Raw genomic sequence first — 24,341 nt, forward strand, 5'->3', positions numbered from 1 at the left:
GTGATTTTCTGCGCATAGCTTATAAGCTTCTTGAAGGGGTTGTGGAGGAAATTGACTGGGAATGTATCCGTAACTTAATGTCTGGTAAGGAACAAAGCTTCATTGAAGAAAACATTAGCTCGCTCTTTGATCGCTTCGTACCACTTGTACACAAACCAGTAAATGATAAAACCGGCCATGGTTCAACAACCATATTAAACACCTGATTTACAAACGCAAGAAAGCGTATCGCAAATGGAAGAGCTTCAGAACCTCGGAAACCTATAACACCCTTAAGGCTTGCAGACGAGATGTTAACAAATCAATTAGATTAAGTAAACTAAAATACTATGAGCAACAGTTTAGTACTGCTGTGGGTTCGAAGCAGACGTGGAACAAAATTCGTGCGATCGGGATTGGGAACAAAAATCAAACTGTGCTCGATTTATGTGATGTTAATGTAAATGTACTAAATGAGAATTTTTTGTGCTTGCCCGGCTCTGTTAATAATATATGTTATGACAATTACAATTCTAATCTTAACGTTTGATGTCCAGTTTTTGTTTTGAATGTCGCCAAATAAACACTTTTCTGAATAACAACGCCTTGGTGAACACATTGCAGTCGGGGTTTAGATGTAGTAGCAGCTGCATCACAGCACTCCTAAAAGTGTCTGATGGCATAAGGCTCAACATTGACCCAAAGCATGTGACTTTTCTAACTCTTCTTGACCATTCTAAGGCATTTGACTCCGTAGACTACAAACTCTTAATCTTGAAGTTTAAAAACTTATTTAGCTTTTCAACATCGGCTTTGACTCTTATAGAAACGTATCAATACGTAGACAATACCATATCAAACTTTCTACCTGTAACCAGAGGTGTACCTCAAGGCTCTATCCTTGGCCCTCTTTTATTTGTCTTGTACATTAATGATTTGTTCAGTGTGATTAAATATAGGGATGCCCATGTGTATGCTGATGAGGTTCAATTATATATTAGTTGTCCCATTAGCTGTATTGATATTTGCATAAGTAATTTGAATTCTGACTTGAGCCTCAAGTGGGCTTCTGACAACGGATTAATTCTTAATCCTGATAAGTCCCAATGTATCGTTATATACAAAAAATATATTAAGCTCGGTGGCAATGCAGAAGTCAAACTAAATGACGCTGTGATTAAATATGTGGACATTGTTAAAAATTTAGGCTTACATTTAATAGAACTTTGACATAGAGCAACCACATCTTTACTGCCATAGGCAAAGTTTATGGTATGCTCCGAAATTTATGGACAACTCAACATTTTACACCAGTAAACATTCGACTGCTACTAGGTTAGGTTAGGTTGACATGGTTGCCCAGGGAATAGGCACACTTGGACGAAGAAAGATTCATCCTTTGTGATGCCATTATGGAGGGGTGAGGCGGAAGAGAAAGACCGATGGGATACAGGGAGAGGGCGGGGAGAGGTGGTGCTGGGGTGGTTAGGAGCATGCGGGTTACAAACGATGACTATGTTTGCGTTGACCGCTTAATGCTGCTGATGAAATTCATCAGATTTTTAATGTCAGCGCCAGCTATATCAGCAGGCGTGGCAAAGAAGTAGGAGCCAAGATGCCTAGATCTTAGCCCCGCCAGAGCAGGGCAGCTAAGGATAAGGTGCTGAGATGATTCCACGAAATCCTTCATACATCCAGCGCAAAAAGGACTCGAGGTGATCCCAAGTCTCACAGCATGCATTCCTCGCGCTTTGTGTCCTGTGAGAGAACCCACGAGATTAGAGAGCTGATATTTTGTCAGCCTCAGAAGCTCGCCCGAGCGCCTCCGGTCCACACGTGGCCAGAAGGATTTCGCGACCTTACACGTTTGTGTACTTGCCCAGCGCTCGCTGAGTTGGTGCGATGCCCATCTTTCCAGAAGCAGACCGCAGGTAGTCAGGGGGATCCCAATTCTCTCCCTTCGCAGGGAAATCACCTCGCATGTCCCTTGTCTGGCCAGCTCATCTGCCTCACAGTTTCCAGCAAAGTCGCTGTGACCAGGAACGCAGATGAGGCTGATGTTAAAGAATTCGGACGCAGTCGAAAGCGAGGTCAAGCATTCCTTGACCAATTCCGAATGCACCGTCATAGCCCCAAAATTTTGGGTGTATCCTTTGACAGCTTGCTCTCCTTCTCAGCGCACACAACCGCAATTGCCACTAAAGTCCAAAATCGCAACAAGGTCCTCAAATCGCTGGCCAGCAGCACTTGGGGCAAAGACAAAGAACTGTTGCTTTCGACATTTAAAGCAATTGGCCGGCCGGTTCTAAACTATGCTGCGCCTGTCTGGTCGCCTGGAACTAGTGATTTGCAGTGGACAAAGCTACAGACATGTAAAAATACCGCCATTCGGACAGCGACCGGGTGCCTCCTGATGTTTCCCATTCAACATCTACATAACGAGGCACAAATGCTCCCAGTAGCGGAGCACAACAAACTGCTCAGCAAGCAGTTCCTGCCGGGATGTTACCACAGGTTTCACCCCTGCAGACACCTGCTTGAGCCTGAGCCGCCTCCTAGGCACGTCAGGAGACACCTCTTAGACTACGCTGACGAAATCCAGGACAAAACTGACCGCAACCTACTGGACCGGACAGTATTTAGACAGTCAATAAACGACATCCACCGGGAGACCGTCACCACCTTCATGAACTCCCGTCCTGTGAATGCCGTAATCGGAGTCCAACCACCACCTATTGCAGACGAAGAGCTCCAGCTTCCCCGTGAGACTCGTGTAACACTGGTACAACTACGTTCTGGATACTGTAGCAGGTTAAACTCCTACTTATCATGAATCGACCTCGACATACCAAGCACATGTCCGGCATGTGAAGGTACCCCGCACGACACTAACCACCTCTTTACATGCCCCCTCAAACCGACTCATCTAACACCCCTCTCCCTCTGGACCCAACTTGTCGAAACAGCATGTTTCCTGGGCCTACCCCTAGATGAGCTAGACGAAGACGACCGGTGATATGCCTACACTGACAGGGCTCCCTAAGCTGTTAAAACAACAACAACCCGAGGGCCCACACTGCAGTGGTCCGGTAGCCTGAATTTGAGTCTGATGCTCTCCTGAGCTCCTCGCAAAAGACTCCTCCGGCCCTCCGCGACTACTACTAACTAAAACGTATTTCTTACCAACGTTACTGTATGGTTGTGAGTTATATACTCCTTTTGATAGTATGTGTCGTAGTAAGCTTAATGTTTTGTGTAACAACATTGCAAGACACGTTTACTGTAAAAAACGTTATGACCATATTTCTGTTTTTGCTTGCTTAGGTTTAAATGTTTAGTTTTACTCCAGAAGATCATTAAAACTTAGGAACCCAGATACCGCAAAGATCGACTTATGTTTTCAAAGTCCTGACGTTCGTTAAACTTAGTCCCGATGAAATACAGTTGTTTGGTGACTGAACGTCAATACTTTGTGTTCTCTGTCCGTCTTTGGAATGCCTTACCTAACAAAATTAAACGTATAAAAGAAAGCTCGTGTTTCAAAAATAAATTGCTTCGCTACCTTGCCGAAAATTGCTCAAGGTACTCAAATGGTTCCACATTATTTAAATCTCTTCCAATTAATCCCTACTCCTACTACTACTATTTTTACCTTACTTTCCTTTTTTAATACTTTCTCCAACTTCTACTTCTTTGCCACTAGCTGTAATTTTGATTTTAATTTTGATTTTACTGTTAATTCTTTTATGTAAACTATTCTTAAGGTCAATCATTGTAAAAATAACCTGTGGTTGTATGTTTGACTTTAATAATAAGAAATAAATAAATAAATATTTTATTTTTTATTTTATTTTTTTATTTTTAAAAGCTTACATGATAATAAAATTATAAGTAAACTAAGCAAACGCAGCGCTAGCAGCAGAGGCTTTCGGCTGGCTGGTGATGTATGTGGAATCAGATACGAAGGAGTAGGTCGGGGTGTCCTTCAGAAATTTGTAAATATTTTTGATGTTTTCTTCAGTGGCTTCTTTTAGAAGTAGAAGGTAATCTGTGTTGCTGAAGCGGTGATGCCTTTGAGAAGCAAGTTCTGCGTAGGATACCAGTAGATGATGTACACTGACTGTTGCTTGGCAGAAGGGGCAGGTGTTGGATGTATTACCCTGTAATAGGTGTACGCTAGTAATTATGGTGTGCCCAATACGGAGTCGTGTGTATGGGGTAATGTGGTTGGTGGGTACCGATGAAGGATAGGCAGGTTTTGAACGTTTGGGGTTAATGTTGGAATAATGGTGTTTATAATACGACCATTCATGAAGTAACTTAGTTTGCCTCTGTTCATGAATAAGTCGGTGTATGTCGCTCGGTAGGTTGACTTCTGATGTGACTGTTGGTGTAATGGACATGTCTTTGGCAATTGTATCTGCCAGTGTGTTACCCTGGCTGCCGGAGTGCCCAGGTATCCACATAATTTTCATGCTACTCCGATGGGTTATTAGTATGTTTTTAATACTGTCGATTATTTTGCTTGATTTTTTGTGGTTTTTAATGGCTTGGAAGCAGGACAAACTGTCGGAGCAAATTATATGTTTACCCTTACTTTTGGCGCAGTATTGAACGGCTTGTAATATGGCGGTTGCTTCAGCGGTGAAAATAGAGCAGAATGAAAATAAAAGGCCGTACGCGATAACTTCCTGAGTTTCCTTTACCACTGCGTAAGAAGTGTGGGATCCTTTTGACCCATCAGTAAAAACCAATTGCCACCCGTTAAATTTGTGTAAACGGCGTTTGGAGTATTCTCTTTCCGTAAATTAACTAGGTCGTTGATAAAAAATTTTTTGCTAACCGCCCACGGTGATTGATTAGTGTACCGCAGAGTGTGTAGTTTAGAAGGCAGTTCCGCATGTTTAGCAATATCAACGTACATATTTGTGTATTGATGTCTTTATTGCTTTAAAAAAATTTCAGAACTTATATTATCGAGAACGGACTTTATTAAAACAAAAATTTCATTTTCTTATTTCACAATTTTAAATAAAGTCGTAGAATTCTTCCACCGAGAACCAGTTGATGCATAACTCTCTATTTCAAATACCTCTCTTACACACGCTTCGCTCAGCTACATAAATAAATACTAAGCATTTTTAATTTTTCGAAGGTAAACAAGTTCTACTTAAACTTGAAGCTAATTTTTCTGCTCACACTAGACTGCATAACTCAGCCGCAATAAGCCATTCGCGAAGTTCATACGCTGTTGTTTAGTTGATAAAAACAATATTTGGCATTTGAATTTTACATATTTTTTAAATAAAAATTGATAAAAATCCCAAAAAAAAAATCAAAAAAAATGAATACAGCAACAAGTGCCATTCCATCATTGGCTACATTGAACGTGCCAAGTCCCACCACAACTGGGGCTGGGAAGATTGTAACAAATCTTTTAACTATTGACAACCCCGTCTTCTGTTGCTTCCTCTTCTGGGCCAGTGTGCTGGTGATTAAGATGCTGCTGATGTCGTTACTGACAGCACTACAACGGTTCCGGCATAAGGTATGTAGTAATTGTGCACATAATTTTGCTTTATCAGGAAGGTGTTCATCTTTTTATTTTGCAAGATCATAAAAAATTCGACATACAGTTTTGGGTAATGTTGCTGAAAGAAGAGGAGTAAGTAGGCAATATGGAATCTCAATTCAAATATAGTATTTAATAAATCTACTGAACTTTGAGTTGCGTGATTTAAACCGGTTTCAATATATTCTGAAACGCAAAATAGCAAAGATTTTATACGCAACTTATGTATGTATATACAGATACTTACATACATACCTATATGCAAAGTAAAACAACTGAGATAGAAAATTAGAAAAAAAATTAATTTCACTAATTAAGCAGTACGTGCATATGATTATATATGAGCAATTTCTGGTTGCTTGACAGTTTCCGCTTCAATGTATCCTTCGTAGAAATTTATCATTGAATTATTGATATACAAAATCGTGAAAATATTTGATTCTGCTTCAAAATTTCTAATTTAGACTATTCTAGACCGTAATTTCTACCCCAAAAAAAAACATTTTCACTTTGAGTGAGTGCCACTTTAAATTTGATATTAATATTTAATAGCAACCGATTCGTCCGAGTCATATTCATTTTTAGTACACATGCACATATTTACAATTGGTGTCTTTTGTTCAAAATTTACAGATTCTTGGTATATTTCCTCATAGCTGCTTGCGAAAGGTAAAGCTCCATACATAAAACCCATTATTTTAAAGAACAATAATACCATAAAATCAGTTTTCTCATTTGAAATGGAATATCGTTATACAATAAAAACACATCATATGTACGTACTTATTAGTAATAAAAAAGTTACGAATTAAATTTCACTTTACTTTCATTGTAATTATTAGGTTTTCCCCAACCAAGAGGACTTATTTTTTAAAGATCTTGAAGTGCAATTCAATGATCCTCATGTCGAACGTGCACGCCGGTAAGTATATACGGGTGGCGCTGAATTCATGTTTTCGTTAGACGTACACCTCAGCGAATAAAAATTAATGTAAGCGTTGCCCTTCACAACTCAGGCGACGTTTGAAAATTAGTTTCTCAGTTCACTTCATAAAATTTCCTTTACAGTGCACATCGCAATGATATGGAGAACATTTTACCTTACTTCACTATGGCACTCTTGTACATTTGCACGAATCCGAATCCAACTGTTGCCTGTATACTCTTCCGCATCGTGACTATTGCGAGAGTCCTGCACACACTCGTGTACGCCTTTTACCCAGTACCACAGCCATCGCGCATCATCGCTTTTGGAGTAGCATTTGCCATAACAATTTACATGGCTTGCGCGGTAGCATTGGATATGTTGTCATATATTTAAGCATTATTAAGTCTAAATGATGCATTGAAAATGGTTTGGAAAATATTAAATCTACTTTTCTTTCCGACTTAAATTATTGTTTTAATTCAATTTCCACACATATTGGCAATTCTCACACATTCTTTAACCGATTACATAATAAACTAGAAATAAATATAATAACATTTAATATTTCGACTGGCAGAACTTGCTGCTCAGACAACTTCTCGACTTCGAAATTGTTAAAATTAGTTAAGACTTAGACAACAATCAAAATTTTACTGATAAATTTGGATTTGTTTATTTATATGTTAAAGCCCTGCGCTCGCATGCATTGTTTGTGTGCCTCAATCAATGATGTGCAATTCTCCTCGCCACGCTCAACAATGCTGAAAAAGAAATGTAACAATATTATGCAATAGAAATGAAACAAAGAAATCTAACTAACCAGGCATCACGCGCTTTCTTGGTATCCGGACAAGCACAACATGCCTTGCATTTAGGTTTCTCAGCCGGTTGTGGTGCTGCTCCAGTGACACTATTGACTGCCGCTTGCGTTACTTCCTTCACTGGTGCGTTTCCCATTATGCTATCTGTTCCAAAATGCTGAATAAGATTTCTAAAATATAAAGGTTGAACTTATCACTACGTTGCATTATTTACAAAATAAAATCAATTTTACTTTTGATATTTCACAACTTTTCAACCTTTAAATCACTTCCACTCACCTCCAGAATAATATAATGCAGAAGTTCACAATAGTTGCCGAAAACAATCAAGAATGATAGGTTATTCAATTCGCTTTGGAAACAAAAGATTTGCCTTTCCAAGGCGTACAAGGTTTTAGCAATAGAGCAGCTGACTTGTTTTTTAAAGCAATTTGATGGTTTGAATGTCGAGGTTTTCTATTTGCATCATCGTTTCGTTTGTTTGTTAATATTCTGATTGAAAGTTTCATATTCAAACCATCAAATTGCAAAAACGAAATCCTTAGAAATTGGCTTTTTGGCCTACTGCTTCACGTTGTATGAATTCGCCTTGCGCCTTGCCGCATTAGCATTTGGTTTATGAAGTTACCGTTAGATGGCGCTCGTTTATGATTTATGTATTTACATTATGAGGAGGTGCTAAGCCACCAGATAGAGGACTTAACTAATTTTTATATATTATATTACATTAATTCACTTTGCTCGAGGAATAGTGCTTATATATCTCAAATTTTTGATATGTTCTGCTCCATTTACTTTTGTAATGAATATGAACCTCCAAATTATTTAATTACATTACAGTCAATACTTTTTGGATTACTAAGCGGCTGGGAGCTCCATAGTGACCTCCTGACTTATTCTACTGCTTCACGCATACATCCGTAATCAGATAAAAGTTCCTGCCACTCAAGACGGAAAGAGCTATTAAGTCAACGACTGTTGACCAATAGCAATGGGCAATCACTTACCTCCAACTCCATCACTGTACGAAATTTAAAAATAACAGTCGATAAACACCAAAATTCCCAGTTGGGATAAGGTACCCAAATTGTTCCTGGTAGCATATATGGTAAGCTCAACAAGACCACTGCTCAAAATCTACAACGAAGTTGGTCTACAAAAAGCTTCTAATAGTGTTTTCTCAGCTCGAAAAACATGTAATCGGCAACATTACAAAAACGTTGTCATCTCCCTTGCGAAAATGTTGCATATCTCATATAATAAAAGACTAGAAAAATCCAATTTGTTGTAACAATTAAAGTTTTGAACAACTGTTTGGACGAACTTGTTAACACAGATAAAAAGAAAACGGAGAAAAAACGCTGTCCAAAAATTCTAATGACGTTTGGAAAAATATTTATGAAAACTTATACGACATAGTATATTTGAACGTACAATTTTTGATCCCTTAATGGCTAAAGCTACCACTATAAAGGATGCTCTTCGCATATGGGAAGAACAGAACAAAAAGGATCCCATTTCTGCTACAGATATTGGCTTACAGTTTCAATATCCACCAATTGAAAAAATGGATGCCACACTTAATACTCTTGTCAACTGTCGAAAACTCAGCCTTTCTTCCAATATGATTGAAAAAATAGTTGGCATTAATCAGCTTAAGAATCTTCGTGTACTTTCATTGGCTAGAAATAACTTAAAAAACATTAATGGTATTGTAAGTGAGCGAATGTAACAAAATATCAACTGCATTTATATTATAATTAATTTCCGTGCAAGCAGGAAGCACTTGGAGACACATTGGAAGAGTTTTGGGTTAGTTACAATATCATTGAAAAAATAAAACCCATTGAGTCGATGAAAGCACTACGAGTATTTTACATCTCACATAATCTTATTAAAGACTGGGCAGAGTTTAATCGCATGGCAGCCGCACCTAAGTTGGAAGAAATTTCGTTTCTTGGCAACCTACTCAACGAAAATATGGATGAATTGGCCTTTCGAAGCGAAGCAATACGTCGTTTGCCGCTAATTAAGAAACTGGATGGTGAACCGGTCATAAGGGGCGATTAGTTCAAATTTACAAAAGTCATAATTCAAATGGTTTATACAGTTTTATTAACAAGAGGAAAAAATATGTAATTACAATTTAAAATTTTCTTAGCCGAAGCCGCTCTGACGACAATCGGGTATACTTTACGGAACCAATCCCGTTTTACAATGGACCAAGTACTTACCCCTCGAGCGGCATTCCTCAAGAATATATTGGAAATTCTGTATACTATATATAATTATAACTATAACAATAACCTTATAATTATAACAATAACCTGCGCTTTTTTTCCCATCTGCTCTGATTTAGAGGAACCAGCTAGCACATGACATCAGAATTGGAATCATTACTATTTTGAGAGGCTGCACTCTTTAAACGCTGTAGCAGGTTGTGCGAAACAAGATCTAGTTTAAGATGTTGAATACTTAAAGCACTTCCATCCCAGTCCATTAGCGATTTAAACTTTGCTGGGTCACAAAGGTTCAACAATTCTGTTAAGAAGTAAATTGGTTTATAAAAATAGTACATTATTTAGATTCGTGTACTAACCCATCCCTCCGCTTTGATATTCATTGCGTTCCTTCTCCAGCGTAATTCTGATAACATCCTGCCGAGCCGCATGTTGTTTCGAGCGGTTTTTGCTGATGGACTGTTTTAGGGCAATATGCGCAAGTTCCTCGTCAAAACGTTTCAGATAGAGAGAGATAAGATCTTCGAATTCCTGCGGAGCTAATGGTTCGGTACGCTCGTCATCAATGTGATCCAAGAACCAACAGAGTTTCTCTCCCATTATATTGCTTTTGATTGCATGACCTAAGCGCGCTTTGTGTTTGTTATTCTGTCGACGTGCTTTACGGCTCAAAGCTTTCGTTTTCCTACTGTTTGGGTGCTTACATTTTTCAAGTTCCTTCCGGAGGTTGGTCTGCAAACAGATCAGTTTTAATTGTATAAAAAGTTCTTGAAAACCGGGTACTATTTCATTAATTTACCATTTTTACCAGAAATTTGCACGTGCTGTAAAATGTTTGTTTTCTTTTGGCAGTAAGAACACATATATAATGAAGTTCATTGTAATAGATTGAGATTTCGTTAACGCATTGTGCTTACGAGATATTTCCCACTACTTGACATCTATTACCCGTTACTTTGATAGCTTATGTTATGAATAACTGATTTTGATAAAAAAAGTTTATATTTCCAACGTATTGCTAAATCTTGTAGCATTTTATGATTAACTAGTCGCATTCAATAACAAAATTATCCACACCGGGCAACTTTCCAAATATAGAGTATAATCGAAGGTTCTCTCACAAAGAGAAGGAACAGAAAATTATCCATCACTTCCGAAAATTGGTAGGAAAAAACATATCAGCTGAGTTTGTTCACAAATTTTTGTGTTGCTAAAAACAAATTACAATAAATATGTATATTTTATAAACTTGGATTTTTGATGATAAATTTTAAATTTTATCGTTTCTGCCTATAAAACAAATTACAAACCGACACATGGGTGAAAGTGCACAAAATACCAGACATGTACAAATGTTTTCGTGTTGAATAGTTTTTACTGGCTAAAAAGTCTCCAGCAAAAAATTAGCGTCTCTCTCGCTTCGAACTATAACTTTGTTTTCTCAATTTTCGATTGATGGTAATATTTCTGCCGTTAACGAATGACTACTTGCAAAAACTGGGAATAACTATTAAAATTCTTATCGGACATGACTACGGCGGCCGCCGTAGCCGAATGGGTTGGTGTGTGATTACCATTCGGAATTCACAGAGATAACGTTAGTTCGAATCTCGGTGAAACACCAAAATTAAGAAAAATATGTTTCTAATAGCGGTCGCCCCTCGGCAGGCAATGGCAAACCTCCGAGTGTATTTCTGCCATGAAAAAGCTCCTCATAAAAATATCTGTCGTTCGGAGTCGGCTTGAAACTGTAGGTCCCTCCATTTGTGAAACAACATCAAGGCGCACACCACAAATAGGAGGAGGAGCTCGGCCAAACACCCAAAAAGGGTGTATGCGCCAAATATATATATATATATAATGTTGAGACTAAATAGGTATTGCTGTCAAATATGACAGTTGTAACTTAACCAAAATCGCCGCTATTTCCTGTCAAAGTTTGAGCGAACTTTCGAAAAATCGTCACGGAATGGCAATTAGTTTTAATGAGAAACTGTTTTTATGGCAGAAATGCACTTAGCTACAATTGCCTGACGAGATGTGACCACTATTCGAAAAATTGTTGGTCTATCATAAGAGGCTTCATATTCACACTGGTTATTCTTTTCATAAATATACTAAATATTTGTGTCTCATGTTAAGTAATTTTATCGGTAAGAAATTTATATTTCGCATCTTTTAAAATATTAAAATATTTGTTTGACATTACATTATTCCAATGATACAACTTTTTCTAAAAAATCCATTGTTTTTCAATATCATCCCGCTCAGAGTGTTATACCTACTATGTATATCTACTTTGAGTAGTCTTAGCGATGACAATGGTTTTATTATTTCTTCTCTAACACAAACAATTAAGATACATTTCCACGTTCTACAAATTGATATAAAAATTTGATAAAATAAGCATTCGGTTATGCTTTCACATCATCTCTTTTCATTTATTTTTCAGACCTTAGCGAAAAGCAAATATAACAATCAATGCCATTTGTTGACTAATTTTTGATATGAGAACTTAAAAAAAATGTATTTGTTTGAAACATGTAGAAATTAAAGTGATTTGAAAAAAAGTAGAGTTATAAATTTACGAAATTTACAAATTCCAAAATGAATGGAAAAATGCCAACTAAAATGATAGCGGCAGCACTGATCACTGATCATGGCAATGTGTCTGACAGTTTTCGCTGTAGAAGAACAACAAACAGATTTGACAGATAATGATAAGAACGGATGTCTGTCTATTTGTACAATGCACATAGTTTCTTTATTTTTCTTGTTCACGTTTTTCTAAAGTGAAGTAGTACTAGCAATTATATGTAAATATTGAATATTGGAGTGTCCTAAGATAAATTAAATTTATATTTTCGGTAGCATACCAGTTAAATCCATTATATAGCCGTTAAGTCTACTTAAACATGTCTCGCATATTCTTGAGAAATGGTGCAGTGACAATTCTAAAAAATCATTTACCTCATTCGGTGAAATTTTGCCGGAAAGTACGTGTAATTAAATGCAAAATACCGAAATATCATTAACACATTTTATTTACTAGCTAAGTACAAAGTATCACATTATATTTATGCTATTCAAAATCAGTATTGGAATGCGTATAAGAATTTGAAAATAAGTAGATACAGCAATCGTTTGGAAATTGCATAACTCACAAATACCACATTTGTATATAAACATATTGACCTTTGTATGTAGCCTTCCAAAAAAATGTTTAAATTTAAAGCAAAACTCGTACATATATTTCGATATTTATTTTTAAATTTTTTAGTGGTTGAAAAAAAGTTATCCATTGAATTTTCGTATCACGTAAAACGTCAGTTAGTACACAAATATGCACAAAAATATTATGTTGTTGTAACAGCACATTTTTAAAGGAATACTGTTGAAGTGGTTCAAATGAACTCACTGTCACTATCATGAAATGTTAAGTATTTTACCACTTAGCCCATCTGTTCGGCTATAAGTCACTCCTTGGAATTATAAATGCACCAATATGATTTAGAGAATATAGAGAATCGTTTCCACGACAGTCGGTTCTACGTTACCGAAACGACCTAGATTTATAACCGGCCAAGGACTGTCACTCCACCAGCATTCACCGTATGTAAATATGCGGAATGTTTATGCTGCTACAACAACAACAGAGAATATAATATATCTTTAAATAATTTCTGAAGCCGCATTTATACCGAGCATAGTTATTAATCGAATTTTAGCTAAATTCAAGCTAGGCCTTCCAATTAATTTCTTCAACGCAGAGTGAATCTTTATTTTACTCTGCTACTAAAGTATTGAATACTTTCAGGATACATTATCTAACAAGTTTGATTGCTGTGTGTTTATTCGCTTACCATTTTATAGCTCTGGAAATACTATCTCGAAACCCTTGGGCTATGACCGGTTATGTGATTTATCAGACTAACACCTTGACATTCACTAGGATTCCTCTTCGTACAGATTTATTTTCTGGATTAAAGTACCATTTGAAATTTGCCTCATTTTACTTCAGAAATATTTTAATAATGACAACATGACTTGAGCTCGATCAGAGGAAAACGTTGAATGTAATGCCTGTGCTTGTATCTAAATAGTGATAATCATATCGGGGCTTTAAATTTTTTTTTATTGTAATGGCTCTGAAGCTTGTAGAAAGCTGATTAAAAACAAGGGCCAATGCAGTTCGTCTCATTTAATTCGAAAATTAATTTTCGGAAAAATATGTGGATCTGGTAAGCTACTCAAGAGGCTCATGCCGATTCCACGATTTGAGGCACCAATTCTGTGTTTGTGTAATTTCAGTATTTAGTATTAATTTGAGTTTTTCGGTCGCGGTGGTTGAATTAGCGGGATTTGTTGCCAAATTGTCATTTCGTTTCTGTGTTAGTTGCGGATTTCCTCTTTAATTTGTCAAACCTGTATTTTTACGACTTCACCCACGATATACTATTTCCCAATTCTCAAGTTCAAGGTATAAGAATCTTTCTACATATATATTGAATCTGGTGAAAATAAAGGTATTTTTCCAGGTTAAATCAATACAAACCGCATGAAACTCTGATTCTTTGATGAACAAAGTGTTGTCAAAAATGATATACATATATTCCCATATCTATGTACAATACTTAAAGTTTTATCTAAATATTTCTAAACTGTTGTAGAAAAAATGTACACGAAATTCTCATACAGGTTCAAAAAAATTACACAACGCTGTAAGACAGCGCCATTGCCCATCTAATGAAAATTGTTTTGTCTTTTTAAAGTAGTTTAATTTTCTTTTCAGCCTCTCAAAGCGACTCAAATTCGGCACCTGAGCTTGACACCCTGCATGGAAAAATTAGTGTCATTTAAACTCAGCGACATTGGTGAGGGCATTCGCGAAGTTACTGTGAAGGAATGGTAAGAAACAACAATTTTTAGTACCATTATAATGTTATTGATTTTATTTATTTTATTTTATTATTTTATTATTATTTATTTTACTTACAGGTTTGTCAAAGTCGGTGACACTGTAGAACAGTTCGATAACCTCTGTGAAGTGCAATCCGATAAGGCATCCGTTACAATCACAAGTCGTTATGATGGAAAAATCGTGAAACTATATCATCCAGTGGATGATATCGCTTTGGTCGGCAAACCATTATTGGATTTTGAGGTCGAGGAAGAAGGTGATAGCGAGAGCTCCGATTCTGAGTCAAGCTCCGATGCGGATTCCAATTCAATAAACAAGATTTCTGCACAATCGGCATCTGGAAAAGTCGCTAGCGACGAGGATGTGGCGCGTCATATAACCCTTGCAACGCCCGCTGTGCGTCGTTTGGCTATGGAAAATAAAGTGGACCTTTCTGTGGTATCGGGGACAGGTAGACAAGGACGTGTGTTGAAAGGGGATGTTCTCGAGTATTTAGGGCAATTGCCAGCTGGCACCAATGTACCACATCCAACGATTGCCAAGTTGTTTGAAACACAATCCGACGAAAAGCGTAAATCTGCTGTTGCTGACCGTGTTGAACAATTGAAAGGAGTACCTAAAGCGATGCTAAAGTCTATGTCTGAATCTTTGGTATGTATTTTGAAAAAAAAAAAAAAAAATCAAATCAAGTGCACTAATCCAATTCAAAATTTAGAAAATCCCTCACTTTGCCTACAGCGATGAAGTTGATATGACAAAACTGATGGATTTTCGTTATCAGTTACAACCCGTAGCCAGCGAAAGAGGTATATCTAAGCTAACCTTTATGCCTTTTTGCATCAAGGCTGCTTCTATTGCACTCTTGAAGTATCCTATTTTAAATAGTTCACTGAATGTTGAGAAGGAGGAGGTAATATATAAAGCTGCACACAATATCAGCGTGGCGATAGACACTCCTCAGGGCTTAGTAGTGCCCAATGTTAAGAATTGTGAGATTAAGAATATTCTAGAAATCGCCAAGGATTTGAATGGCTTAATCGAAAGGGGTCGCAATGGTGCTTTAACCCCGAAAGATTTTGCTGATGGCACCTTTTCTCTTTCGAACATTGGTGTGGTAAGTTACTGGTGGAAAAAAACCTCCCCTATGTATGGATGTATGTATGTATGTATGTATGTATATATTAAAAATATTGTTTTAGGTTGGCGGCACTTATACTCATCCCTGTATTATGGCGCCACAAGTAGCCATCGGTGCCATGGGACGCACGAAGGTAGGCATATAAATTGAAATAATTTTATTTAACAAATTTTTATTTAAATTCAGCTTTAAAATCACTATACAGTCGGAAGTAAGGGTTTTATATTTTTTGTTTATCGGCTCAAATCAGGCAACCAGTCATTGGTATACGACTCGACTAAATAAATGAATAAATATGTGATTGCACTTCGCTTTAAGGATTTCTCGTATCCTCTACTCTTCTCAACAACTCATCCAGACTCAGTTCTTTCAATAAACCCAGAATGGAGCTGGCATGAATTGTCCGAATCGGCCCTCTAGTATGCTCTTGTCATTAAAGTATAGTATGCGGCTGTTGTTCTAAAACTAAATTTGAAGAGATGATATTTTCAGGCGGAGGTGATAATTTCAGGAGATGATATCCTCACATAATCTAAATGACTTTATCTAAGTAGACGAAAAGAAAAAAAAAATATATATATACAGTAGAAGCCCGATAAGTGCAATACCGATAACTGCAATTTCGCGGAAAGTACAATTCGATTTTGAGTCCATAGAAAACTCGAAAAGAGCAATAAAAAATTGCAATTTTCGGGCGCAAAAGAATTCTTGTTCGAAGAAATTTTTTACTTAATACGGCAATGTATTTGCGTTCATCACGCGCGAAGACACAGCTTTATAATTAGCTATGCACAGTTATGGTTTTAGGAATTATTGCGACCAAAAACACTGTTCTCACGCTTTGTTATTTTTGATTTTTACAAATAACTGTAAAATTGTAGCGCTGATATCATAAAATATGGCATCGAATCGTTTCTGACATTCAACACGCGTTAGTTTCAAGCTGGTTCCTGAGAGTAAAACAATCGTTCGGAGTTTGAATCATTTTTTTTTGCTTTCATCAAATAAAATCATGGGAAAAGGGAAAAAGAATCTACATTTTCTTACATTGAAAGAAAGAGATGAGATTCTCCAAAAAATTGAAAAAGGCGTTAAACAACGAGATCTTGCATTCGAATACAAAGTTGATTGCGCAACGATTTGCCGAATAAAAAACAATCCCGTTCATTAAAAGAAAATTCATACAATTCATTTTCACTTGGAAATGAACGGAAAACTTTGCGGTTTGGCAATCATCCAGAGCTCGAGAAGCGTTTGTACCAGTTTTTCATGAATCAGCGGCGACGAAATGCTCCTGTTTCTAGCTTGATATTGAAAAGCAAAGCATTAAAAATATTTGATGAAATAAAAAAGGATGGAGAACAATTCAATGCAAGTGATGGATGGTTTTCGCGATTCAAGAAACGCTTCGGACTTCGCTATTTGACTGTGACTGGTGAATGATTATCTTGTGATCCAGAAGCCATTGAGCCATTTAAGGAAAAATTTACGGCGAAAATCGCTGAAAAAGGATATGCAACATCACAAATATATAATGCTGATGAAACGGGGCTCTTTTGGAAACTTTTGCCAAATAAAACCTACGTTTCGAAAGATGAAAAGAGTGCTCCAGGCAACAAAGTTTCAAAAGATCGAATCAGTGTTCTTTTGTGTGCAAATGGTGATGGCATCCACAAAATAAAACCATTAACGATCGCAAATCTATGAATCCGCGTTGTTTTAAAAATTTTCGTCTACCGGTGAATTATGCTAGCAACAAGACTGCTTGGATGACGCGGGATATTTTCAAAAAGTGGTTCTTTGATAATTTTGTCGAAGAAGTGAAACAATTCGCCAAAGAAACTGATGTTCCACCCAAAGCATTACTCTTGCTGGATCAAGCCCCATCTCATCCGCCCGAAGAAGAATTAGTTCGTGGTGAGATCGAAGTGATGTATTTTCCGGCCAATTGCACAGCGATTTTACAGCCAATGGATCAAGGTGTTATTAACTTGACAAAAATTCAATACAAAACATTGCTAATGGAAACCATAATTAGTGAAAAAGATTCTTCATTACATGAACTATTGAAGAAAATTGATTTGAAAACCGCCGTGATCATGTTGAGCCAAGCATGGGGGAAATTGTTCCCTGAAACGATCGCTAAATGCTGGAAAAGCGTATTGGGTACAAGCCCAACAGTTGACGCGATTATTGAATCTAATCCAGACAATATGCCATTGGATATCGAAATTGACGACCCCCTTCTTGTTGGAGGATTACAACGGTTAAATGAGATGGTCGAAAACTATGTGGGTGAAGCAGACACAGATGAAATTGGAATAGATGACGGTGATAGTGAAGCCAATGAACCCGAAGATACTACTCAAGAAGAAACAACCGAAAAAGTCCAGCATGAATCGATTTTTGGCTGTGTGATATCCGATCAAAAGCACTTGAAAAGTGTTACGAGAAAACGCAATCGAAAATAACAAAGTTTTTCCCAAAAAAAAAAAAAATTGAATTTTGGACCACACACTCATATGTCCTTCCGCATTGATCTCTTTGTATTAATTTCAATAAATATGTGTTCATTTTTCTTATATAGCGACCTTTTGAGCTCATTAATTGCATTGAATAGAGTTAAAATATTTTTCCCTAGGTATTCCTCGATCCACAGGAGAAATTCGCAAAAGTGCAATTTTTCGCTAAGTGCAATCATTGCTGAAATTTTCCAATTGTACTTATCGGGCTTCTACGTGTATAATTGGCTCCTACACCTTTACTGAATGTTTGACCGAGCTTCCCCTTTATTTGGGGCGTGCGTCTTGATGATATTCCACAAATGGAAGAACAGTTTTAAGCCGACTCCTAATGGCATATGGTTTTTTTTTTGGAATTTGAGATGTGTTTGGCGGGATTTTACATCCACAAAAAGCCAGGGTGTTCAAAGTTTGGTATTGAAAAATACCTATTTTCGGTATGCAAAACTAAGTGCTCTGGTGCATCAAAGTTTTGAGAGTGAAATGGCATTTTGATGAGAAGTTTTTTCATGTCAGAAATACACCCGGAGGTTTGCCATTGCCTGCCGAGGGCGACCGTTATTCGGGAAAAACGCCGAAAGAAAATACTGTTAGAAAATAAACTTGAGCTTGAAGGACCCTGTGACTGCATTAATTTAAAATCCATCAAATATATCGTATTTTAGATGCATATCATAATCATAACTGTAAATTTTATATTATATGAAATGTAGTAATGAAAATCTCAATTAATCTTTTTTCAGGCTGTGCCACGATTTAACGAAAAAGATGAAGTTGTTAAAGCTTACGTGATGAATGTCAGCTGGTGTGCAGATCATCGCATTATTGATGGAGTCACCATGGCCAAATTCTCTAATCTGTGGAAACAGTATTTGGAGAATCCGGCTTTATTTTTGCTAAACTAATACTCTAATGATCCCTTGGCGGAAAACTCTATGAGCTCAATTTAACTGAAAGGCTGTTTGCTGCATTTATTTACATAATTTAGCTAAAAAGGGAAACATCTTGTTCTCATCGTCCAAGATGTGCACCTTACCAAGTGCATTTAGCGAGCTTTAAGCTCCGATCTATTAATCGTAATCTATGGGTGATATACCTGTTACTTGTTGTGTCAAAGGCATTTAAATATTTTTAGAAAATACTGGTTTATGTATAAAGCGAATAATTGATTCTAGTTTTTATATTGCATTTATTTTTTTAATAAAGAACACGTTTTCTTAGTTGGTAGGGAGACCCAGTTCTTGCTGAAATGTATATACATATATACATGTACTTATTACACAAGATGGCACACAGTTAATCACCTTTTCGGAAGATTTTATAATTTTTGCTAATGCCGTCGTACGTCAATCATATTTGACATTTGTGAACTAGGCAGCTACAGTTTACACACAGACAAGCAATGCAGCGCGTAAAGGTGAAAATAAAAATACTTTCTTTAGTAAAAAAGTTATTCAAAAACGAATTTGTCGATTAATTTTGCGCCACCTTGTATTTGAAGATGGCTCGAGCAATACAACCATCCCGCATCATGCATAAAGTTATTTAATATCTCTTTCTCTTCTGGTCGAAATTGTTTGGGCCTGAAATTGGATTACATATAAAATCCAATGGCTATGGTGGTCGCAGTAGCCGAATGGGTTGGTGCATGACTACCATTCTGGTGTGCGTTGGTTCGAGTCTCCGTGCATGAACATCAAATAATAGAAGAATAGACCGTACTAATAGCGGCCCTCTTCGGCAGGCAAACTTCCGAGTGTATTTCTGCCATGAAAAGGCTCTTCATAAAAATACCTGGTATTCGGAGTCTTTCTCGAATGAAACGGTAATATCGCAAAAAGTTATTATTTATGTGTGGGATATTTTATCCACGATAAAGCAATTATGTATGTTATCTTCGGAGATTCCGAATAAGAAAAAAATATGCGAACTGCAGATCCGTTTAACAAACAAACTACATCTCAGTTTTCTGAGGCTAAGAAACACTGAACAAGGAATTCGCCGCAAATTGGATTGCATATTTCTAACGGTTTGCTTGAATAACGATTTCAATACCATGTTTTCCACAACAGAATCAGAGATATGCTGTGCTATAACGAGAGTTTCGCTGCATTATCGAACCTTGACAGGCGGCTTCTAGATGGATCCATGAAGTTGGAGGGAGAGTTTACTTAATCTTAGCGAGTGCCATACATTCCCAAACTTTTGCCAACTGGAAGGAATGTAAAATATTTCTTATACTCAATGACCTATGACTAATTATGCCACGAACTTAAAACATCAGCTTGACACACCTGACCGGTGTGCCCGCGAAGAACTGCTTGAGAGTTTTTGAGTATTTTAGGAGTAAAAAGAAGTTCTTGAGAACTGAGATCTGTTAAGAGTTGAGTATCTCAAGACAATGAGGGTACTAAGCACTAGAGTATCTCCTCTACTGTTCGATATTATGTTCATATTGTATGACCGGAATGAGGTACGTTAATGAACCGCCGTTTTTTTGATCTTTTGATTTAGTTTCCTTTGCTGACCTGAGAAGAAAGATGAAGCAATTTAAATCCTTCAGATGAAGTTCCGATTATTATGTTTTTCATTTCTTAAGGCGAAACATCAGAGAATTCCAAAAATGAAAAATGTATCTAGAAACTTTTGTGGAATGCCAAGATATACATACGTACAAGTAGAAGAGTTGGACAGAAAAATTTTAATCAGTTTGTTGTTGTTGTTGTAGCAGTATCGTCGCCCTGTCAGTGTAGTGTAATCACCGGTCGTCTTCGTCTAGCTCATCTAACGATAGGCCCAGGAAACTAGCTGTTTCGACGGGTTGGGTCCAGAGGGAGAGAGGTGTTAGATGAGTGGGTTTGATGGGGCATGTGAAAAGGTGGTTAGTGTCGTGCGGGGTGCCTTCACATGCTGTGCATTCCCATGGCAGCCGGTTCTACGTTACCGGAATGACTCGGGTTTTTCCCGACCAAGTGCTGCCGGCCCATTAAACTAGCCCTGTCTAGTGTACCGTATCCTTAATTAGTTTGTCTCCTATACCACCGGTAAATACAAAACCGGACTGTCCCCCATAAAGTCATGGGATAGTTTTTTCTGACTTGGGTATTTATTGGGTATGGGAATAAGTTTCCGTCCTTTCTTAGCCAAAGTTACAAATTATTTAAACAATTAAAAAATACATGATATTATGTGAAGTATGTGCCACTGGAAGCTACAACTTTACTACATCTTTCAGGCAGCATGCGGATTCCTCTGATGAAAAATTCGAGTTCTTTTAATTTGATTCATTCATTGAGCCAGTTTGCGATGCTTTCGTAAGAAGTGAACCGCTCTCCAATATGGGCTGACTGCATTGATCAGAACAGATGGTAATCCGTTATGTTATGTTTACTGTCCCATTCCGGCATCTTTTCTTTGAGATCTCGATTCAAACGTATTAGCTGCAGTCGGTAACGATCGCCAATGATGGTTTCAGATGGTTTAAGGAGTTCTTAATAGATGACCCCTTCTGATCCCACCAGATGCACAACATAACTTTTGAAGCATGCATTTGGATGGTCCTGGTACACCTGACAGGGTCCAAGATTTTCGACGCTTAGGGTTATCGTAATACATCCATTTTGCATCGTCAGTGACGATGCGATGCAGAAAACCTTTTCTTTTATGCCGTTCTCTCGATATCCCTCTCCTTCAATTGAAGTGGCACCCAGCTATCTGCTTCCTGGACCATTCCCATCTCGTACAAACGTTTACCGACGGTTGATCTGTCAACATCCAACTCTTTAGACATATCATCAAGGGTTCGACATGCGTCTTCATCCTCACGTCGAAACAGCCTCTATGGAAGCGTAGAAAGCACGCTTCTCAAGTTCTAATTGATGAAGCGTGATTACTGTAAATATTGATCAATATACGACACGTTTCAGCTGCACTTTTCTTTAAAAGGTAATAATGGTAGGTAATAATAATGATGCTTTTTCGGGACGAATGTAGACATTTTTGATGTTAGATAAAAAAGGATATTTACGCTTCACACGAATGTAAACTACTGCGATCGATACCTTACGTATACACCTTCAAATCACCAGTATATTACTAGAGCAAACACAAAAATAGTATCAGCAGCGACACCTCTTTTACGAGGGCGGAAACTTATTCCCATACCCAATAAATACTAAACATGCAGAAGAATGTAGCACATGCTTGAATATTTGATGAAATAAATAATCCGTTTTGTATAAGAAATTTGTTTTTGGTTATTGGATAAAGCAGCAAAGCGAGTGGGTCTGGTGGTGAACGAGGGTGAAACGAAGTACCACTGTCATCAAATAACTAGGCGGCGCGCTCGCGTATCGGTACCCACGTCAGTGTGGGCAGTTATGATTTCGAGGTTTTAAGAGACTTCTTTTATTAAGGGACCAGCATTAACACCGATAATAATGTCAGCCTTGAAATCCAACAGATAATCTCTCTTGCCAACAAGTGCTACTTTGGACTAACTAGGCAAGTAGTAAAGTCCGATATCCGTTGAGCCGTTGGTGACGGCGAGTATCGTAAGCGATGGAACAATGAGCTGTATGAGCTTTACGATGACATACACAAAGTGGAGCAAATAAAGATCCAGCGGATCCGTTGGCTATTATTGGTGTTTCCCACTGGCGCCGGTTAGCACCGACTGTCGCGCTTTGTTAGACTCGGCCAAAATCGCGTCAGCGATTATCGCTCCAATTAAGGAGAAGAAAAATTAATAAGAGTTTTTTAAAAAATATCAGGCAGATTGAGCGAAAGATAGTAGTAGAGCAGCTGATTTGGTTCTTATCTATTTATCTGGTTTCCAATTTGTCAAATTTTGCTTAAAAAATTTAAAATTGTCAATCTTTATTTAAAGATTTTGACATTATAGGGACCAAAACAAAAATGAAATACATCGCTTTCGTTGAGTTAGAATCTAAAGCCTTGATTGTTGATTGACTATCTGAAAAGATAGTTACTCTTGTATTATTTTCTTTGTAGTGTTTTAGGGATTTGTATGCTTCTCTCCTTGCTATAGTTATGTCTGGAACACGCTGTTATAGTTAGGAAGTCGCATTGATTTGGACAACTTGAGCGGCTTCGAACGGAGGCCAGTTCCCACACCACAGTTTATCTTAGAACTATATGTGTGATTTCGAATCTACCAATCCCCTTCCCTTTCCTTCACCTTTACTTAATCTTCCACGAACATTTTTTATTTAATAAGACATTTTTTTAGGAATTATGTTTTGCTTAAAAAACATTGTTTGTTTTGACATTCGTTGAAGAACGAAAATTTGATATTTATTTATAATTTACTAGCTGTCCCGGCGAGCTTTGTTTCGCCCTGGAGGCAATAAAAAAGCAGATTTTTGATTTTATTAAGTTCATTTTTTTATTAATCAAGCATTTCAATGAAACTTTAATAGATTGCACTCTTCAGCTAAGCACCTTGTGATACACGACATTTTTTGTTTTATTATCAGGTGCAAGAACAAACAAGGCAGATGGTTTTCCGACCCGTGAACATGCCACATATAATTGCCTATGTGAGAAACATTGATTTTCTAGATTCAGACCACAAGCTTTCAAGGATTGACCTTGTGATTTGTTAATGGTCAAGGCTAATGCAAGACGGATCGGAAATTGAAGTATTTTAAACTCAAGCGAAAGATCGGTTGGGATCATCGCGATCCTCGGAATGAGAACTTCTTCACCTTCGAATTTTCCTTTGAGTATCGTCGCGTAAATCATATTGTTCATCAATTTATTTACCACCAAACGCGTACCGTTGCAAAGTTTTGGTGGGCGTACGTTTCGAAGCATGATTACTACGGAGCCAACTCTTAGGTGTAAATTGTGCGGTGGTAAGCTAGGCACATCCAAGGAGTTTAAAAATTTAATTGGATAGTTGATGGCTTCATCTTCATTTTTTACACAGTCAATGGATTTGAATGAATGCATTGTTCCAATGATATCATTTTGAATTATGTAGTTTAGGTCATCTACATCTTTATTCCTAGCCGCTAAAATTGCACGCTCACTCAATCATTCATTATTTTTGTAGTTATTAATGATGTTTGGGAATTCTTTATTGATAAGTTCGTCTTTCGATGAGACAAAGTTACAGAAATTCTGAGGAAATGAAATCAATCCGCTCGATTCGTCGAGAGGTACTCGACCATTACCGATAGTCAGTAATTGCTCA

At 37.3% G+C, this 24,341-nt stretch overlaps 5 protein-coding genes across 7 annotated transcripts; 3 read left to right on the forward strand and 2 right to left on the reverse strand.

Annotated features, from left to right (window-relative positions):
• The first annotated feature begins 5,190 nt into the window (after window positions 1–5,190).
• LOC128858628 (microsomal glutathione S-transferase 1-like) lies at window positions 5,191–6,945 on the forward strand. Of its 2 annotated transcripts, XM_054095050.1 has the most exons (4): window positions 5,191–5,527; window positions 6,185–6,220; window positions 6,394–6,473; window positions 6,620–6,945. In XM_054095050.1, the coding sequence occupies exons 1-4, from the start codon at window positions 5,324–5,326 to the stop codon at window positions 6,870–6,872; spliced, it is 573 nt and encodes a 190-aa protein (XP_053951025.1). In that variant the 5' UTR covers window positions 5,191–5,323; the 3' UTR covers window positions 6,873–6,945. The 2 variants fall into 2 exon arrangements, with proteins under 2 accessions (XP_053951025.1, XP_053951026.1); XM_054095051.1 differs by lacking the exon at window positions 6,185–6,220 and having other exon boundaries at window positions 5,196–5,527.
• Window positions 6,946–7,022: 77 nt separating this feature from the next.
• LOC128858629 (cytochrome c oxidase copper chaperone) lies at window positions 7,023–7,833 on the reverse strand. 2 transcript variants are annotated; one of them, XM_054095053.1, is made up of 3 exons: window positions 7,580–7,833; window positions 7,300–7,470; window positions 7,023–7,240 (listed from the first exon to the last, which is right to left on the reverse strand). In XM_054095053.1, the coding sequence occupies exons 2-3, from the start codon at window positions 7,434–7,436 to the stop codon at window positions 7,156–7,158; spliced, it is 222 nt and encodes a 73-aa protein (XP_053951028.1). In that variant the 5' UTR covers window positions 7,437–7,470; window positions 7,580–7,833; the 3' UTR covers window positions 7,023–7,155. The 2 variants fall into 2 exon arrangements, with proteins under 2 accessions (XP_053951028.1, XP_053951027.1); XM_054095052.1 differs by having other exon boundaries at window positions 7,534–7,832.
• Window positions 7,834–8,046: 213 nt separating this feature from the next.
• Window positions 8,047–9,546, forward strand: LOC128856658 (dynein axonemal light chain 1). The gene is made up of 3 exons (XM_054091971.1): window positions 8,047–9,014; window positions 9,080–9,400; window positions 9,462–9,546. The coding sequence occupies exons 1-2, from the start codon at window positions 8,751–8,753 to the stop codon at window positions 9,368–9,370; spliced, it is 555 nt and encodes a 184-aa protein (XP_053947946.1). The 5' UTR covers window positions 8,047–8,750; the 3' UTR covers window positions 9,371–9,400; window positions 9,462–9,546.
• Window positions 9,399–10,448, reverse strand: LOC128856660 (translation machinery-associated protein 16 homolog). The gene is made up of 3 exons (XM_054091972.1): window positions 10,340–10,448; window positions 9,900–10,272; window positions 9,399–9,841 (listed from the first exon to the last, which is right to left on the reverse strand). Exons 1-3 carry the CDS (start codon window positions 10,340–10,342, stop codon window positions 9,669–9,671), a joined length of 549 nt encoding a protein of 182 aa, XP_053947947.1. The 5' UTR covers window positions 10,343–10,448; the 3' UTR covers window positions 9,399–9,668.
• A 1,803-nt stretch (window positions 10,449–12,251) lies between these two features.
• Window positions 12,252–19,295, forward strand: LOC128858630 (lipoamide acyltransferase component of branched-chain alpha-keto acid dehydrogenase complex, mitochondrial). The gene is made up of 6 exons (XM_054095054.1): window positions 12,252–12,536; window positions 14,333–14,448; window positions 14,539–15,112; window positions 15,177–15,575; window positions 15,661–15,732; window positions 18,865–19,295. Exons 1-6 carry the CDS (start codon window positions 12,456–12,458, stop codon window positions 19,024–19,026), a joined length of 1,404 nt encoding a protein of 467 aa, XP_053951029.1. The 5' UTR covers window positions 12,252–12,455; the 3' UTR covers window positions 19,027–19,295.
• Window positions 19,296–24,341: the final 5,046 nt, after the last annotated feature.

This window comes from Anastrepha ludens, chromosome 3, assembly GCF_028408465.1.
Source record: "Anastrepha ludens isolate Willacy chromosome 3, idAnaLude1.1, whole genome shotgun sequence".
NCBI classification, from domain to species: Eukaryota; Metazoa; Arthropoda; class Insecta; order Diptera; family Tephritidae; genus Anastrepha; species Anastrepha ludens.

Bases quoted from the DNA above. Each gene is read 5' to 3' on its own strand.
- LOC128858630 (XM_054095054.1), top strand. From the start codon at position 12,456: ATGTCTCGCATATTCTTGAGAAATGGTGCAGTGACAATTCTAAAAAAT. The intron at 12,537-14,332 runs GTACGTGTAATT...TTTTCTTTTCAG, and splicing joins CGGTGAAATTTTGCCGGAAA to CCTCTCAAAGCGACTCAAAT. The intron at 15,113-15,176 runs GTATGTATTTTG...TTCAAAATTTAG, and splicing joins AGTCTATGTCTGAATCTTTG to AAAATCCCTCACTTTGCCTA.
- LOC128858629 (XM_054095053.1), bottom strand. From the start codon at position 7,436: ATGGGAAACGCACCAGTGAAGGAAGTAACGCAAGCGGCAGTCAATAGT. The intron at 7,241-7,299 runs GTTAGTTAGATT...TTTCTTTTTCAG, and splicing joins AAGAAAGCGCGTGATGCCTG to CATTGTTGAGCGTGGCGAGG.
- LOC128858628 (XM_054095050.1), top strand. From the start codon at position 5,324: ATGAATACAGCAACAAGTGCCATTCCATCATTGGCTACATTGAACGTG. The intron at 6,221-6,393 runs GTAAAGCTCCAT...TGTAATTATTAG, and splicing joins CTCATAGCTGCTTGCGAAAG to GTTTTCCCCAACCAAGAGGA. The intron at 6,474-6,619 runs GTAAGTATATAC...TTTCCTTTACAG, and splicing joins CATGTCGAACGTGCACGCCG to TGCACATCGCAATGATATGG.
- LOC128856658 (XM_054091971.1), top strand. From the start codon at position 8,751: ATGGCTAAAGCTACCACTATAAAGGATGCTCTTCGCATATGGGAAGAA. The intron at 9,015-9,079 runs GTAAGTGAGCGA...CCGTGCAAGCAG, and splicing joins TAAAAAACATTAATGGTATT to GAAGCACTTGGAGACACATT.
- LOC128856660 (XM_054091972.1), bottom strand. The intron at 9,842-9,899 runs GTTAGTACACGA...ACTTCTTAACAG, and splicing joins ATATCAAAGCGGAGGGATGG to AATTGTTGAACCTTTGTGAC.